The sequence below is a fragment of the Eschrichtius robustus genome, chromosome 12 (assembly GCF_028021215.1).
Source record: "Eschrichtius robustus isolate mEscRob2 chromosome 12, mEscRob2.pri, whole genome shotgun sequence".
In the NCBI taxonomy this organism is placed as follows: Eukaryota; Metazoa; Chordata; class Mammalia; order Artiodactyla; family Eschrichtiidae; genus Eschrichtius; species Eschrichtius robustus.
The window spans coordinates 34,356,025-34,372,244 of NC_090835.1; the positions used below are offsets into that span (position 1 = coordinate 34,356,025).

A 16,220-nucleotide genomic window follows, 5' to 3' on the forward strand; every position below is an offset into this window, starting at 1 on the left:
TTCAACCACACCCACACATAAACATACTCAGAGCAATCAGTTTACCCACTAATGAAATGCAGCCGCGGCAGGGTGGAAGCCAGCAGCTGTTGACCACCACCCAGATTGTCTACTCAACACTCTGGGATAGGAAGTCAGAGGAAGTCTGAAGAGAGTGGGAATTATCAAGAGGCTGGAGATACGTGGCAGCAGCCGTCCTGAACATTATTTAGGCTGGGGTTTGAAAAAATCAGGTGTGGCTTGCTTGACTCCACAGACACGGTCCTGAAGAGCTGCATGCAAAGGAAATTTTTGTAAATTGAATCATCATTTTAATGCAGTAGGGGAGCTCGCTATTTAAAGGAACCTTTCATGGAATCTTTCTGTAATGGCAATAATTGGCTCCAGATTTATGTATTTTGTAAATTTGCATTTTCTCATGCTAGGATTTCTTAAAGTAGAATCTACCTGCTCTCTCTCTCTCTCTCTCTCATGATGTCCCATCTCATACTTAGTCACCTGTTAGTATTAAAATCATTTTACACAGAGGAGTTAAGGACTTGGCAGAAGCAAAGAATAGCAAATACAGGGCAAGCTGTCCCTCCAGAGGCCTTGACAGACATCACTAATCAATCCCAGCACTCCTCCCTGAGCCCTGATGCACCACAGATGCCTTCTTAAGATAGCACTGGAAGGCAACCAGAACTAATCAACTGGAATTGGTTCAAAGGATAAAACATATTTGTCATTCAGGGTACTGGCCCTATGTTCACTCTTGCAGGCCATGTAAAAGTTGCTTGGATCCTAAATCAGCAGTCCATTCCATAACCTGGCATGTGAATGGGCGGTCCATTCAGCCTGGAATATTGTTTCCCGGTCTGATGTGGCCAAAGCCTTGCCCAACAGTATAAAGAGGCCAAGGGAAAGACGGATGAACCTACCCTAGCCTACCATGCAGGACACAGAGGCCATCTATACCTGCTCACAGTGCCTCACAACTAGTGTGGGCTGCCCACACCCACAAGTTAAAGATGGACCATCTCTTTGGAGCAGCAACTTTGCTAAATGATTCTTCTGGGGAAAAAAGTATAAATTTGATGTTAATTTTTTCTGAGTATTAAAATAAACCTGGGTACGTTAAAGAGTAGTTTGAAAAATTAGCATGGATTTTAAGATCAAAAAGAGATTCCAGAGAAAGTCAGTTGCTGCATCAGCTCCATCCCAAGCCTGGTGCCTCCTTTCTGCTCTGCTTCGTGCACCACTTCAGTGGGCGAGACTGAGCATCCGGTCTAAGGTTGTAGGGATTACTTTCCAGATGGAAAAAAAATCTTTCTTTCCCTTGCCCTGGACCATGAGTCCTTGGCCAAGAAAGCACTATGAGAAAGGAAATCGAGAAGATCTTTTTATATGTCGTCCTCATTTCACCAAATGTTTCTGGAGTTCGTACTACGTACCAGGCATGGTGAGAGGTGTTCTCGTGAACATTCATGTAATCTTGGCAACCATGCTGTGAGATCCTTGAACAGACATTACATAAGCTGGGAACTACTGAGGCCAACCACAAGAGCCTCTTCTCATTGCTGTGATTTAAGACATGCAGTGCACTGTGCTCTGCCGGAGGCCTGGTGACTGTACAGGTCAATCCCGTCCCCCTGGCCACAGTGATTACATGACAGAGCTTCCAATCCACCGCTGAAAATCCTGAATGTGGCTAGAACCCTCACTCCTCAACACCCACGTCCTATTAGATTTCTAAGCACAGATGATAACTCAGGCAAACAGATTCCTGCTTTATGAGAAGCCTTTAAGGAGAATGATTAAAATGATGCCTTCATGTATTCAGATTTCTACCTTTTGCCTATAGTCACCACAAAGAGCAGTTAACGATGAAAATAATTACCCTAAAATATCAACAATTCTCTCAGCACAGAAAAATATAAATCAAATTGTTTAGATTAACAATTCAGTGTTACCATTTGTTAATACGAGAAATGAAATGTTTTCTCTGTTAAAAACATCACAGATGAAAGACCCAATTTGCAGGGTATTCTGTGAGAACCACAAATTATCTTTCACATCCACTACAGCTCATGAGGGGTAATTTGCAAACGCCTCATAGATTATTTTCAGCTGTTTATTGCTGCTGTCATATTTATAAATTCCCCTATAAAAATGCCCTTCCATCAAAGAGTCATAGAGCCTTACTGAAGGAATACTGTGAACAAATATCACGTTTAGTGTTGATTGTTTCTGAGAAAATCATGTAAAATATAGTTTCTTCATTATATTTAGCGGAACAGTATCACTATATTTGCTTTGCCAGAGATCACAAATTCACAATAGCAGGACCCAACAGACATGAGGCATATAAAGAGGGCGTAGGAGGAATTTCTGCCACAGAGATCGTGGAGAAAGGCCTAGTGTCAAATCTATACCTGGAAAGCTTTTAAAATTAAGGCAAAAATCCTTGACCCTGGGGGAACAATCTCGTGCTTCAGATGATCATATGCCCACAGACAACTGGGTATTTTATTTTTTTCTTACAAAAATGGAAGACTGAAAAGTGAATCACAGGATTTCCTCCTGAAGGTTCATGAAAATCAAATATCATTTACTCAAGTTAACCAAGTTACCCCAGAAATGTCACACTCGTCTTAGATCCAAAATATCAAAGGAAGTGGCTCAATTTCTAAAATGATCTATCCATAGCACCCATTATCATAATTATACAACGGTTAGAAACCTGTAACTTTCTATCACAGATCAGGAAATAACTGTTTTCACTTGGGTCAAACCCACCAGTGTATCCATTGCTAAATGCTATTAGACAGAAACCTACCAGGCAAATGATATTCCAACCTCACATGGCATCACTGGGGTGTGGTTTATATGCACAACTTCAGGGAACTCTCCTGTTTTCCCTTGTGATGAAAATGTTTTATTTATTTATTTTTTTATGCGCAAAATGCAATAAAATCTCAAAGAAACCTCCCTCCCATTGGGAGAAGCAGCTTTGTAATCCCTCACTTTCTTTTCAGATTCTTGACTGGAGTATCCACACCTACTTTTCACTCCAATGACACTGAGTATTCATTTGGATGGATAGGATGTGACCCAGTTTCAAAGACTCATCAAGAAGAGCCAGAAAAAAGAAAAAGGATTGGGAGTTGGGAAGGTCCTTGGAGAGCATTTAGTCTAGGTCTGGCAAATTTCAGAATAGCTGTGACCAGCCTCCCTACCTGTTTCAGACATTGCTAATAGATCTTGGCAAACTTATCTACTGAGGCAGCTGGCCTCAGAATCCTTTTTAATCTGTTTTCTAGGTACCTACTCCTGATCAACTGGAGTCGACTTATGAGACTAAACCTATTTCTACCCTCATATAGTTCCATATTCTTATTTTACAAATAGGAATTGGAAGCATGGAAAAGGAAAGGAATTATCCCAAAGTCGCACAGATAATTAATTGCAGTTTGCAGGAGCATGGGGTTAGAATGTATAATACAACCCAACCCCTGCCATTCTTCATTCATTCTGGTGAACCACAATATGAAGACTATGGAATTATTATATTAATTATTTGGAAAAGAACAATTATAATACCACCATCAACATTTATTGAACACCCAGTTTTGTGCCAGTTGTTTTCAGTGTAGTATTTTCATTTTCCTCTAAGTCTCAAATTAACCAAAAATGTGAGCATTTTACTGCCACATGACAGACGAAGATACATAATCATTGGGTTTGGGTCGCTTGTTCAAGGTCATATCATTAATTAGTGGAGTAGGGGCTTCCCTGGTGGCGCAGCGGTTGAGAATCTGCCTGACAATGCAAGGGACACGGGTTTGAGCCCTGGTCTGGGAAGATCCCACATGCCGTGGAGCAACTAGGCCCGTGAGCCACAACTACTGAGCCTGCGCGTCTGGAGCCTGTGCTCCGCAACAAGAGAGGCCGCGATAGTGAGAGGCCCGCGCATCGCGATGAAGAGTGGTCCCCGCTTGCCGCAACTATAGAAAGCCCTCGCACAGAAACGAAGACCCAACACAGCCAAAAATAAAAAATAAAAAAAAAAATTAATTAGTGGAGTAGGAATTTGAATGAAGGATACATGGGTTTCTTCTTATGCATCTATCTACTTTTTAGTATATTCAATATTATCCATAATAAATGTTTAGAAAAAAAGAATGACTCCAAAGTTTTTAGACTGAATAACCAGATAACTAGAATGACTTAAGTGTGGAATCGATTGCATTTGATGGGCCTATTTGAGAGGCAGGGACACTGAGTAGTCAAGGGAGAGTCAAGGGAGAGAGGTCTGGCTTGGGAATCACCAGCCTACGAATGATGTTTAAAGCCTTGAGAGTGGACAGGAACCCTGGGGCCCTCTGACATGTACAATCAGGAGATGAACAAAATCAGCAAAGGAGGCCTAGGAGGGTGGTCAGTGAGGTAGGCAAAGAATCAAGTAAAGAGGTCTGCAAGGAGAACGTGATCAGCTTGGTCACGTGCTGCTCACAGACCAAGAAAAATGAACATCTGAAGTTCAATTTTGGATTTGGTAATGTAGGAGCTACAGGTAACCTTGATGAGAAATGATTCATTGTGGATGAAACCTGGCTGGAGTGGGCTCCGGAAAGCATGAAAGAGAGGAAGTGAGACGAGCATAAAAAATAAGGAATAACACAAATAAAATAATTTGATAACAAAAATAATTTTGGCTTAAAAAACCTGACTATATCAGCAAAAATCTGGAAGTTGATAGACGAAGGCTAGTGAAGTAAAAGCATATAAAATGCCCATGCACTATGTTTTCACTCTGAACTTTCTTCTTATGTTTTAAGACAATTGTACACTCCAGTCTGCCTGAGCCTGGTCACATATAATTTGGCCTTGAAGTAGGAATGACATTCAGACACTGATCTTGACCTCGTGCAGACCTTTTCACCCAGAATAGAACGTGGGAGCTCTTGGTGAGTGCAAACTGTGTGAGGCCATGGGAATCAAGAGCCTTTGATCAGCACTGTCCCTTTCCCACCACAGACTGGCAAAAGCATTTTCCATGAGCAAGAGTCCACTGACTGACTGTCAAAGCATTTATGCTGCAGCCTCTGGTCATGCCCCCTCTTCCCAGGGAGGGGAAATGTACGTCAGATATTTATCCTCTCTGGCTCTTCACTTAGCCTGAGTCATATATATCCTAATCTTCACCGAGATCAAAATCCCACTAAGGTCACTAGGAGATTTGCCTGGATAAGGGTGGCTAAATAAATCCCCAAATCTCTCATGAGCCATGTTGGGGGGAAAAAAGTATCCCAGAAACTGTTTTCCACCGAAGTATGTGAGGGCATTTCCAATGTTCTAACAAGCATTATGCTGATTACACTGTTCAGAGGTTTATAAACTAGAGCGAAGATTAAGTAAATCACTCTCTTGACTGACAAGTGAGAGCATATATTTTAGAAAGCTCAGGATCTTTGATTGGAATTTCTCTGTAACCACATATATAAAAACATTAGGCACAATGATGGATACCTTCTGATACAGGAAGCTCTGTCTTTAACATCTACTTACACAGCCTCTGATTTAAATATTCCCTTCATTTTCATAAGATAAAAAGATGGTGAAATAAGTGAGTGAAAAAATTAGCATTTTAGGTGTTTTTTTTAAAAAATGGACTGTGACATATTTTTATCTAAAGCAGGAGTTGGCAAACGTTTTCTGTAAAGAGTCAGGCAGTAAATATTTTTGGCTTTTTAGTCCGTGTGCTCTCTATCCAACATTATTTACAAAAACAGCTGGTAGATATCTGACAAGGTACTTGTATCCAGCTTATATAAAGAACTTATATCTCAACAATAAAAAGACAAATAACCTAATTATAGGCAAAAGATCTGAACAGACATTTCCCCAGTGAAGATATGCAAGTAGCTGACAAGCACATGAGAAGATGCTCAGTGTAGTTAGTTATTAGGGAAATACAAATCACTTCACGCCTACTAGGATGGCTAAAATAAAAAAGATAGACAATAGTAAACATTGGTAAGGATGTGGAAAAATTGGAAGCCTCATATGTCGCTGGTGGGATTATAAAAAGGTGCTGCCACTTTGGAAAACAGCTTGTCTGTTCTACAAACTATCAAACCTAGAGTTACCATATGACCAACAGTTCTATTCCAATTTCTACCCAGGAGAAATTAAGACATATATCTGCACAAAAACTTGTACATGAATGTTCATATCAGCATTATTAATAATAGTTAAAAAGTGGGAACAACCCAAACGTCCATTAACTGATAAATGGATAAATAGGATGCTATACATACATACAATGGGATATCATTTGGCAGTTTAAAAAGCCAGAGTAGTGACTTCCCTCGTGGTCCAGTGGTTAAGACCGCCCTTCCAATGCAGGGGGTGCGGGTTCGATCCCTGGTCAGAGATCCCACATGCTGCCCTCATGGCCAAATAAATAAATAAAATAGAATTTTAAAAAAAGCTAGAGGACTGATCCTTGCTACAACATGGATGAATCTTGAAAACATTAACCTCAGTGAAAGAAGCGAATCACAAAAGGCCACATGTTGTATGATTCCATTTATCTGCAATGTCCAGAATAGGCAAATCCACAGAGACAGAAAGTAGATTAGTGGGTTTCCTGGGGCTGGAGAGGGGAGTGGGATATCAAGAATGAAGGAGTGTGCGTGCGTGCGTGTGTGTGTGTGTGTGTGTGTGTGTGTGTGTGTGTGTGTGTGTATGGGGGGTTTTGGGGGGGATGTGACATTGTTCGAAAATTACATTGTAGAGATTGTTGCACAACCTGCAAAATACCAAAACCCAATAAACTGTACACTTGAAATGGTGAATTTAATAGTATGTGAAATATATCTCAATAAAACTCTAAAAGAAGGACACAGGTAGCACCCTAGATTTGCTCCTATGGGCTACAGTTTGTCAACCTCTGTTCTAAGGAATAGCTACATGAAAGTGTGAGCTTCAAGGTTTTACTATGAAACATTTCAAGATACTATAATGACATTCCCTACGCAAGTTTTTCACAGGGGATGGCACATGGCAATAAGCACTGACTAATGAGAGGTGGTGGGTGTAACATAAATCATTCTTACCAACGGTAACAGCTGCAATAATAATTTAGCAGCTAACCATTACTGAGCACTCAACTATAAGCATTCACTAAGCACTTTATTTATATGAATTCATTTATTTCTCTCAAAAGGAACCAGAGGGGTCCCCCCAAAGTCAGACTGAATCTGGGTGCAAGACATACTCCATTATTGGTTAATTCTTCTCCTTTTCTGTGGTGATGAAACAAATCTCTGTCTTTAAAAACTAGGCTGTTAGAAATCCAACCAAAGCACCAATCAACCTTGTTTTATAAATGTGAAAACTCAATCCCAGAGCAAGAGGGGAGAAATGGCCCTCACTCCTAAATCCTTGGCTTACATTAGGGTTAATGTCCAAACCCTACTATGACCTCAAAGAGGAGTCTTGTCGATACAGAACTCGAAAACCGGGTATAAGGACCTGTAACTCCAAAATTCTGCGGCTGATTTTGGGGTGGAGAATGTGTTGGGGCTTTTGATAAGGTTTATAAAAGGACAGTGGCTCATGGGAGTGAGTGTCCTGGAGAGTTAGCACAGAGGATCCAGTTTCTCAAAACTCTGGGCTATTTTTATTTCTGGAGCAATGATCCTCAGCGTGCTCTGTCACTGGCTACCGCAGTATGCAGAGCAGCTGTTCTACGTGGCCAACCCTAACTCAGATTCTGTTGCAGACTTGAAATACAGCATAATTGGTAGCTACGTCACTAATCCATTTCTATGAAGTTTGCTGTTGTCATTCCTACCGGCCCTGACCTCCTTTTGTCCCTTCACTGCACCCACCAGTCAACTTAAAAAAGCAAATGTCAAATATATAAAAAGCCCCACCTCATAGCTGACATTTAGAGCAAAGACTTGCCTTGGGTTCCGCACCTCCCCCTGGGGCATCTGCCCATCTGCCCATCAGTTGTGCGTTTAGATCCTAGTAAATACCACCCAAACCTGAGAAACTCATTTGGGTCTCACAGAACCCATCTAGACACAACACGTATGGGGGATCTCATTCAAGATTCCTGGAATCTTGTTCCCTCTGCCTGGAATGCTCTTCCCACAGATCTTTGCATAAAGGCTGTATCTCATCATTCTGGTCTCTGCTCATGTCACCTTCTCAGGGAGGCCTTCTCTGAGCCCCCATCCTCCCCCAATCTGGAGAAGCACTGCCTCTGTCACATGCAAGTATGAACATGAGTGTTCTTCCCTGCCTTTGCTACTCCCAACCACACTTCATTTTCTACAGAGCATTAGCCACTGCCGGAAATTCCCCCTCCCTCCCTCCCTCCCTTCTGCCTTTCTTCCTCCCATTCGTGCCACACTTGCCTGTTGTCTGTACCTCCCACACAAGTGGAGGCTCCCCTCCGCTGGCAGCAACTTAGTCGGAATGGGTCTTCACTGGGCAGCTGCCACCCCAGCCTCAGGGCGGGGATGCCAACAGCGCCCTCTCACTGCATGAATCGTCATCCCCTGACTCGCTCCAAAATGCCCTCTGGGATGCTTGTTCTCAGTGGTTATCCTCAGCATTAGGTACGCAGTCGATGCTAGATATATATATATATTCATTGAATTATTTAATTAAAAAATGAAGAAATGCAACATCTTTTCGTAAATGAGCCTATAAGGGAAAACACTGAATTTGAAAGCACCAAGAATTGAAGTTTGTCTGTCAGTTTAATCCAGCATTTCTCAGCCTCACCTCTACTGACATTTTGGACTGGACAATCCTTTGTCGTTGGGGGCTGTCCTGTGCCTTGTAGGATGTTTGGCAGCATCCCTGGCCTCTACCCACTGGATGCCAGTAGCTCCCCTCCTAACCAGTCGTGACGATCAAAAATGTTCCCAGATGTTGTCAAATGTCTCCTGGGGGTCAAAACTGCTCCTGGTTGAGAACAACTAATCAGTAAGTATTAATTTCTGCTATGATAAAACATTCCTTTTGCTCAGATCTACAGACTAGAAGTTTATCCATGTAGACTTGACACATAATTCCTAAATACTAGTTAACTCATACACACCAAATATATGAAATCCCACCAAAGGAATGTTGATAAGCTGAATATTTGCCTATAACATTTTGGCAACATTATTTACCCAATTCTAAGGAAAGCTGAATATTAAATAGTACACTCAGTTTAAACAGCACGTACCTGACAATAGCTAATGGTCACTGATGTTAAGCAATCTCTTTCTTAATCATCTGGTTAAAATGAGATCCTTTGTCCTAATATCAAGCATCCCCCTTCATTACACTGCCCAGAATTATGCAAATGAGACCACTTAACCCACATTTTCCAATTTCCCCCAGTGAATGAATCTAATGTGGTGTGTGTTCCTTGCAAAGGAATAGACCGTCAGATCGGAGCCCCCCCCCAATTTACTAGTAATCATTAAATTTTATACTTAAGACAGGTGAATTTTTGGTATGTAAATCATATCTCAATAAATCTGTTAAAAATATTAATTTCTATAACCAATGCCTCTAATGCCTATAATCTCTGTTGCTGATCAGATTAGCTATTCTAAGCATCAGGTTAGATGCTTGGACCTCAGAAAAGACATCTGCTGATGCAGGGACAACTACTGGGCTAACAGTTGCCATTAGGAATGGACACTAAACAGTTTTTCTACTCCTTAAAATATCCATATTGGTCTGTATCATTTTGCTATGGTGTGGATTGCAGTTTTAGCTGCTGAGTGACTCTCTTAGAGTTTTGGTCAAGTACTGTGTTCCTATTGTTTGGTCAGTAAACTGTGCAAGTGTATGTACCTACGGAGAGCAAGTAAAAATGAAACCCATCTTTCTCAAGTCACTTAGTCAGTATTTTGACATATTTACCACATCAGCCCTCACACTTGGCACTAGGACTAAAAAGGTAATTGGGATGGTCCTTGCTTCTGGAGAGTTTACAATTTATTCAAGAAATGAAACTAGAACATCTTAGAATAGATTTTAGATTTTGATATGCTAAAATTTACATTTTAAAGCAAATGCAAATAATTCAGAATTTATTACCTAGTACTTAAAAAATTCAGAAATATGAACTTCTTATCAAAAATTGAGATTAAGTATTTTGTATTTGTCAGAGCGAGAGTCTAGAAGGAGAATACAGAAGGTCAGACAAACACCCCAAGGAGGGGAAGAAATTCCCTGCATGGTTATACCTTCCAACTTGGCTCAATTCCTCCCCTCAATGCATTTCTTTTCTTCTCCAGGTCATTTCCACCCTAGCATGATGGAAACAGTGTCTATGACTCTTGTTCTACTGGGCCTGGTCTCTCCATTGAGAGTGGAGTGGAGAATTAACACCATGATCTAGGTAATTTATGGAACTCAAGTCAATAACAACTAAGTAAGGGCAAATAGGTTTCTGCAAGTTCAATTCAATTTATAGAATCCTCACTGAGGGTCCACTATGCTCCAGGGACTCCATCGGGGTAATGCTGTGAAGGACAGAAGATGAAAATTACGAAGTCTTTGAGCTCTAGGAGCTTCTAGATGACTGTTCAGCTTTTCAATTCACTTGTCCTGGGTAGACATAGCTTTAAAAATAGCTGCTATTTTAAAGTTCTCTGGTGGGGAGGGACAGGGGGCTGTGGGAGGAACTGTCAATTACAGGGCCCGGTTATTATTCACTTGTATCTAGAGTGCTGGCAAAAGCACGAGGTCAGGAAATATTTATTGAATAAATGGGTGAATGAATGCATAGGTATACTGCCAACTTGAAGATAAAAATGGGCCACCTCAAATCCTAGCAATTTTATACTTCCGCATATCCAGATATTTTCTTGTTTGTTTTCTCATTTTATCCCCAAATCAACCCAGAGTAAGGTGAGGGAAATAATAATCCCAACCCTGTTTTAGATAGAACTTCAGGGACCCAAGGCCACACATTTAGCAAGTTATAGAGTAAGTGACAAACCTACGTGGACCTTACAGTCCCAGGCTTGCATCTCCAATAACAAAAGAAAAATGGATTAGGGGCCTGACACACACAGCAGGTTCCAGGGCTCTGGAGAGACTTGGTGGGCCAAAGAGAAAGTCATACCACTTCTTCCTTTGCAGTGGGAAAGCAATTAAGCAAATTTAGCATGCTAGTGGCAGCTGGAGAGTTGGCAAGTTCCTCAAGAGAAGGACTGTAAGCAATGTCACAGGCCAAGAAGATGGATGGGGCCCATTTATGCACAGAGGCTGACGTATAAATGGAATCCGGCCCAGTCTGACTGACTGCCCTTTCTTCAAAGATGTCATTGACAGATGATTATCTAAATGTTTTTGTTTGGAAAAAAAAAAAAAAGAGAAAGAAGAGAATAACACACACACACACACACACACACACACACACACACACACAGATACACACACAAAACCAAAACAAGAAACTCTTTCTATCCCAAACAGACATATGTAGCCAATGAACATGAGAACACCAGATCAGATCTGGGAGCAGTGCAGGCTTTTCAAAGTAGTCCTTGATAATAAACTGCAAAATTGTACACCTTTCCTTTCAGATAAATTTCAATTTAACACAAGGATTTCATTGAAACCCCAAATTACTGCCCGTTGGCTGTATCCCATCTGCTGTTGGAAATACACTGGTGGGGGACAAGCCTGCTCACCTATTCATCTTCACCTGCCAAAACAAGGTTTCTTCCCCAATTAAAATGGGCTTTTAAATTTTAGGGTAGTAAACAATGTCTACTTAATTTGCGGAGAATACACAGAAGAAAGTGACCAAACCTAATTACCCAGTGACATGATGGGTGAGTCAGAGTCAATGAAATTTGGGGGAAGTGCTGAAGAGGACCCTCTGCTTTTGGAGACATAAAGGACCTTTTGAAGTCATTGCCTTCACGGTGTTGCATCCATGTCAGCCTTCAAGATCAAAATTGAGCAGTTCTGTTTTGTCTTATGTCTATAAGACCCAGTTTAAAAAAGAAGATTAATAATCACCAGATTTAAAAGGTAAGGACTAAATACAGTTCCTTGGATAACCTTGTTTCTTTGTCTTGCTCTGTAATTATCTTCTGAAAATGGGCACCAGTTGACACATATTGAGTCGTAGCAAACAGGAATATGTCTCTTCCACCCACTCAGGGTGGGCCAGCCATGTCTCATGACTTGCCTGTGGTCTCTGGCCAACTGTATAACTCAACAGTAGACAAGCACGCCATTTGGAAAAGTCATGGTCTTCTCCACACTGGATACACAGTGCCCAGGCTGAGTCCATGTTTTGCCCATACTCAGCCAAATAGACACTTATGAAATATAAGCCATTTGGAAACATTTGAGCACACAGTTTGTAAACTTGGACAGATGTGGCTGGGATGGGCACAGTGATCTTAGGGCCAAAACAGAGCATCCTTCATGATGACTTAATGAGAAATTCAAGGAAAAGGTTTTAGAAATAAATTTCAAACAGACAGACAGATAGTTTGGTTCAGACCATGTCGTTATCAGCTGTTGCATGTGGCCCCAACTCCAGGGAGATAACATGCCTCCAGAACTAGCTGGCTGGGTCAGCCTGGAGGCGAGTAAGGCTGACCTTTAAGCAAAAATAAATCTTGCTGAGTTAAATGATCCTGTCTCCTATTTTCCTCAAGGAACATGAGACAGTAAGAACAGCAGCCCTGAATTTTCACAGTCCTTATCTCCTGGCTGATTAGTTATAGGTCTGCATAGTTCAAGATGAGCTTACAGGCCGGATACGTAAGACTGTCTTCCTTGCTATACCCAATAACCCAGGAATAACCAGGGCACAACTGTCCCCAAATCTTTCAATCCCTGCTAATCTATGAGAATACAATTATGATGTATAGGCTATGTCAGAAATAAAGTGGGGGGAAAAAGGAATATTTCCTAGCCAAAGAACAACCACTTCAAACATGTCTGATCCATTTGAATTCCTTCCCACAAATATTCACAGTGTGTGGAGCCACCGCAGAAGCTGATGTTCAAAACCACCCTATGGTACAACTTACTGAGAGAGGCTACTGAAAACAAAATGACTCCCTTTGGTAAATCTAGCCAATATCAGGATGACACTTGGAGTGTCTCACCTACCCGTCAACCAAAGGCTCCAACAATTATTTATCAGAAATAGACAATGTGCCAGACACGCTCTTAGGCTCCATTTTCTCAGCAGCTGTCCTCAAAAGAGGGCTTGTGGCAGTTTCTGGTCCTTTAGGCCAAATACCACCAATGAAAGCCGCCAGCCAGCCACAAAAATCTACTGACACTCCTGAGAGTGAGAGAGATGGGAAAAGCCAGAGACAGGGTTTCTTTGACAATTCGAGACTCAATCATAAAATGTTTTGGCATTCTCCTGGTCCCAAACCCAGCACCTGCAGATACATCTAACTCTAATCACTCAGGGGGATTAGGGCGATGAAAATCTCACGCTCTCCAGAGAAGTGCACATTTCAGCTTGTATTTGCCTAAAACAAACCCACAATTTCCTTGTATGGCCCCTGTTATCCTAATGACATAGAAGTGGAAGATCTGGAGCTTACTTTAAGTGTTCATGGCACCTACTGTCAAGAAATGATCTTCTGCACGTACCAACAATTTCTTACTGGCTCAGAGTTTAAGAATAAAATCCTGGGAAATATTTCTGCTTTCACATCAAATTCAACCAGCTGTCAGAGCTCTCGATTGGAGGAGATGATGCTAAGATGAAGAGGAAGTAGTTTTTAATGTTTTTTACCTTTCAAAGCCAAGTTTCTGATACGTGGAAGTAGTTGACAAATGATGAATGGACACCATGCTTACTTTATATTCATTGATTGAAAACCATCATTCACCTGCCACCACGGGAGACTTCCGTTCATCCAGGAGCTGGATGGAGGTACTTGCTGTCACCACATTGCTTTTGTTGACTGTTCCTGTAAGAAGAAACAAAACAAAACATGATGACAAAATGAAGATAGTCATAGAGCTTATGTTAACAGAGTGATGGTATTGGTTTGCAGTCACCAGTTCTGCAGACTGTGCTGGGGGCTTGCTTCCCAGAACTCGGAGCTGGTCGGCCCTGTTAGGTGATAGGTGCTGGATGGGCGGTCCTCTCAGCTGAAGGAATCACTGCACCGAGTTATGACCACCCCCAATGGGGAATGTCCAGCCGCTTCACATCAAAATTATTAACCACCATGGAGGGACCACATTTTTAAAAATTTGTGGTTACTAATATCAGTGTTTACTTGTGTCAGTTTTCATATTTATATTGCCTTTCTAAATATAGCCATGGAGAGCTGCTTGAGATAAAGTTCTGAAATTATTTTACAGTGAGTTGAGAACTTTAGCTCTGATTTGTTGGTTAAAACTTTACTGATCTATAAAATTCTAATTTCAAGCCAGGTTTTTCTGAACAAAACCATTCTAAACAGGGATAGAGCTGGAATGCAATCCTTACCCCAAACTCTTATTAATGTGATAACAATATGGTATTAGTATAAAGAGATTTTTAATTACTAACAATGTTTCTAATACTCATGAATTAAAAGACGCTGAGCACAAATTCCTAATGCCCGTAGCTAATAATTGTTAGTCCAGTGCCTGCCTTTTAAAAGGTTCAATGAATGTGAGCTGAATGGAATCCAACTGAATTTAGAATCAGGGAGAAGGCAGATCTGAATCTGAATACACTTATGACCAAAGCAATTAAGAATTCTCTGGCCCGAGTCTAAGCTGTAATAAAAACCGGCTTCTTTTCCAGTGTGTACAGGTATTCAACACACAGGAGAAAAAAACGAGGGAGAGCTCCACCACAACACCTGCATGTGGTGATTTTTAACATTTTCTCCAAATCTAAAGGGGCCACGAAATCTCCTAAGATATTATGTCATCCATAACTTTACCATGAACAAGGTAAATTCCTTTTTTATTATGCGATTTCATTGAAAGTTCAGTAAAAAACCCCACCTGCCAAAAACCAATTAGACAACAACCTTAATTAATCAGAATTTTTTTCCAGACATAATTCTTTGTAGGAAAAATGGTGAATAATAACAAAGCAAACTGACACGAGGAGCCATCTCACACACACACAGACACACACACACACATACAGCACTTCTGGGAGATGCTCTCATTACCCATAGCTCCTCCTCTCTGTCCAGTTTTGGGAAAAAGCCCTTCTGGATAACCTGATGGCTCCTGTCCAGATCTAGCAAGCTAAGTTCTAGCTTTTTCTTTAGAAGACTACGAAAAAGAAAGTATCATGAGACTGCACGATAAAAGAAGACATTATTATTGACAGGTTTGCAGTAGAATCAGAAAGTCCACTGTCTCTTAGTTGATATTTTCAGCAATGAAATGTGATACAGATAAACATATAAAGAAAGAGCCTTAGTACCTGGAAATTTATATTTGAGAACACATGTGTGTGCATGGCCGTGGGTAAACACAGGCCTGTCACCACAGGAGCACAGACTCCAAGAATCTTGGTCCTTAAAGGAACCTAATTGATAATCCCCTCTAAAACCCCACCTAGGGCGGGAATTTCTACAATAACACTTGGCCTTTCCTTGAATATCTTCATTAATGAGGGACCCTCTTCCTAAGGAGTCCATTTAAATAGTTATTAGACAACTCTTGTCAACATTTCTCCCACAAATTTTGAAAGCCTTATTTCTAAAGATGTTTTCATTCACGGAAATGAGGAAGTGCCAAAACTCAGGGAGGGGCTTTTGACACTAAGCGTTAGAGAGTCTCCATTAGGGTTGACTTGGGAATGCTTGCAAGAGATTAATACAAAAGGCCCTAATATAAAACATAAGTATATATTGAACTGTCCAGAGCAATCCAAGTTTATAGAACTATGTCTTATTCATCTCTGAAGTTTCTACAATGCACGGTAAAGAGCCTTACACAGAATGAGCACCAAAAGTATCAGATGCATGAGACAAGAAAAAGCCAAGGACAATTGAAAAGATTTTCCAGTTTGTCTTGCTTCTAAAACTGGTTGAAATAAGGTAATGTTCAGTTCTTTTTTGGAGGGAGGTGACCTTAGTTTTTTTGGTAATATCGTAAAACCTTAAGACTGGAAGAATCATTGGCTACGTGCCTCTCGTTGGTCACTGCAGCTCCCTGTCAGGAGAGCACGAGGCCATACAAAATCTTAGTCCTTACTC

General features: G+C 41.0%; 1 protein-coding gene across 1 annotated transcript in view; it reads right to left on the reverse strand.

The window, feature by feature from the left end:
- CACNA2D3 (calcium voltage-gated channel auxiliary subunit alpha2delta 3) overlaps window positions 1-16,220 on the reverse strand; it is a 789,028-nt gene that overhangs the window by 133,429 nt on the left and 639,379 nt on the right. Inside the window, exon 27 of the mRNA XM_068557675.1 lies at window positions 13,893-13,973. Within this exon, the coding sequence (XP_068413776.1) occupies window positions 13,893-13,973 (81 nt within the window). The remainder of the gene's footprint in view (window positions 1-13,892; window positions 13,974-16,220) is intronic.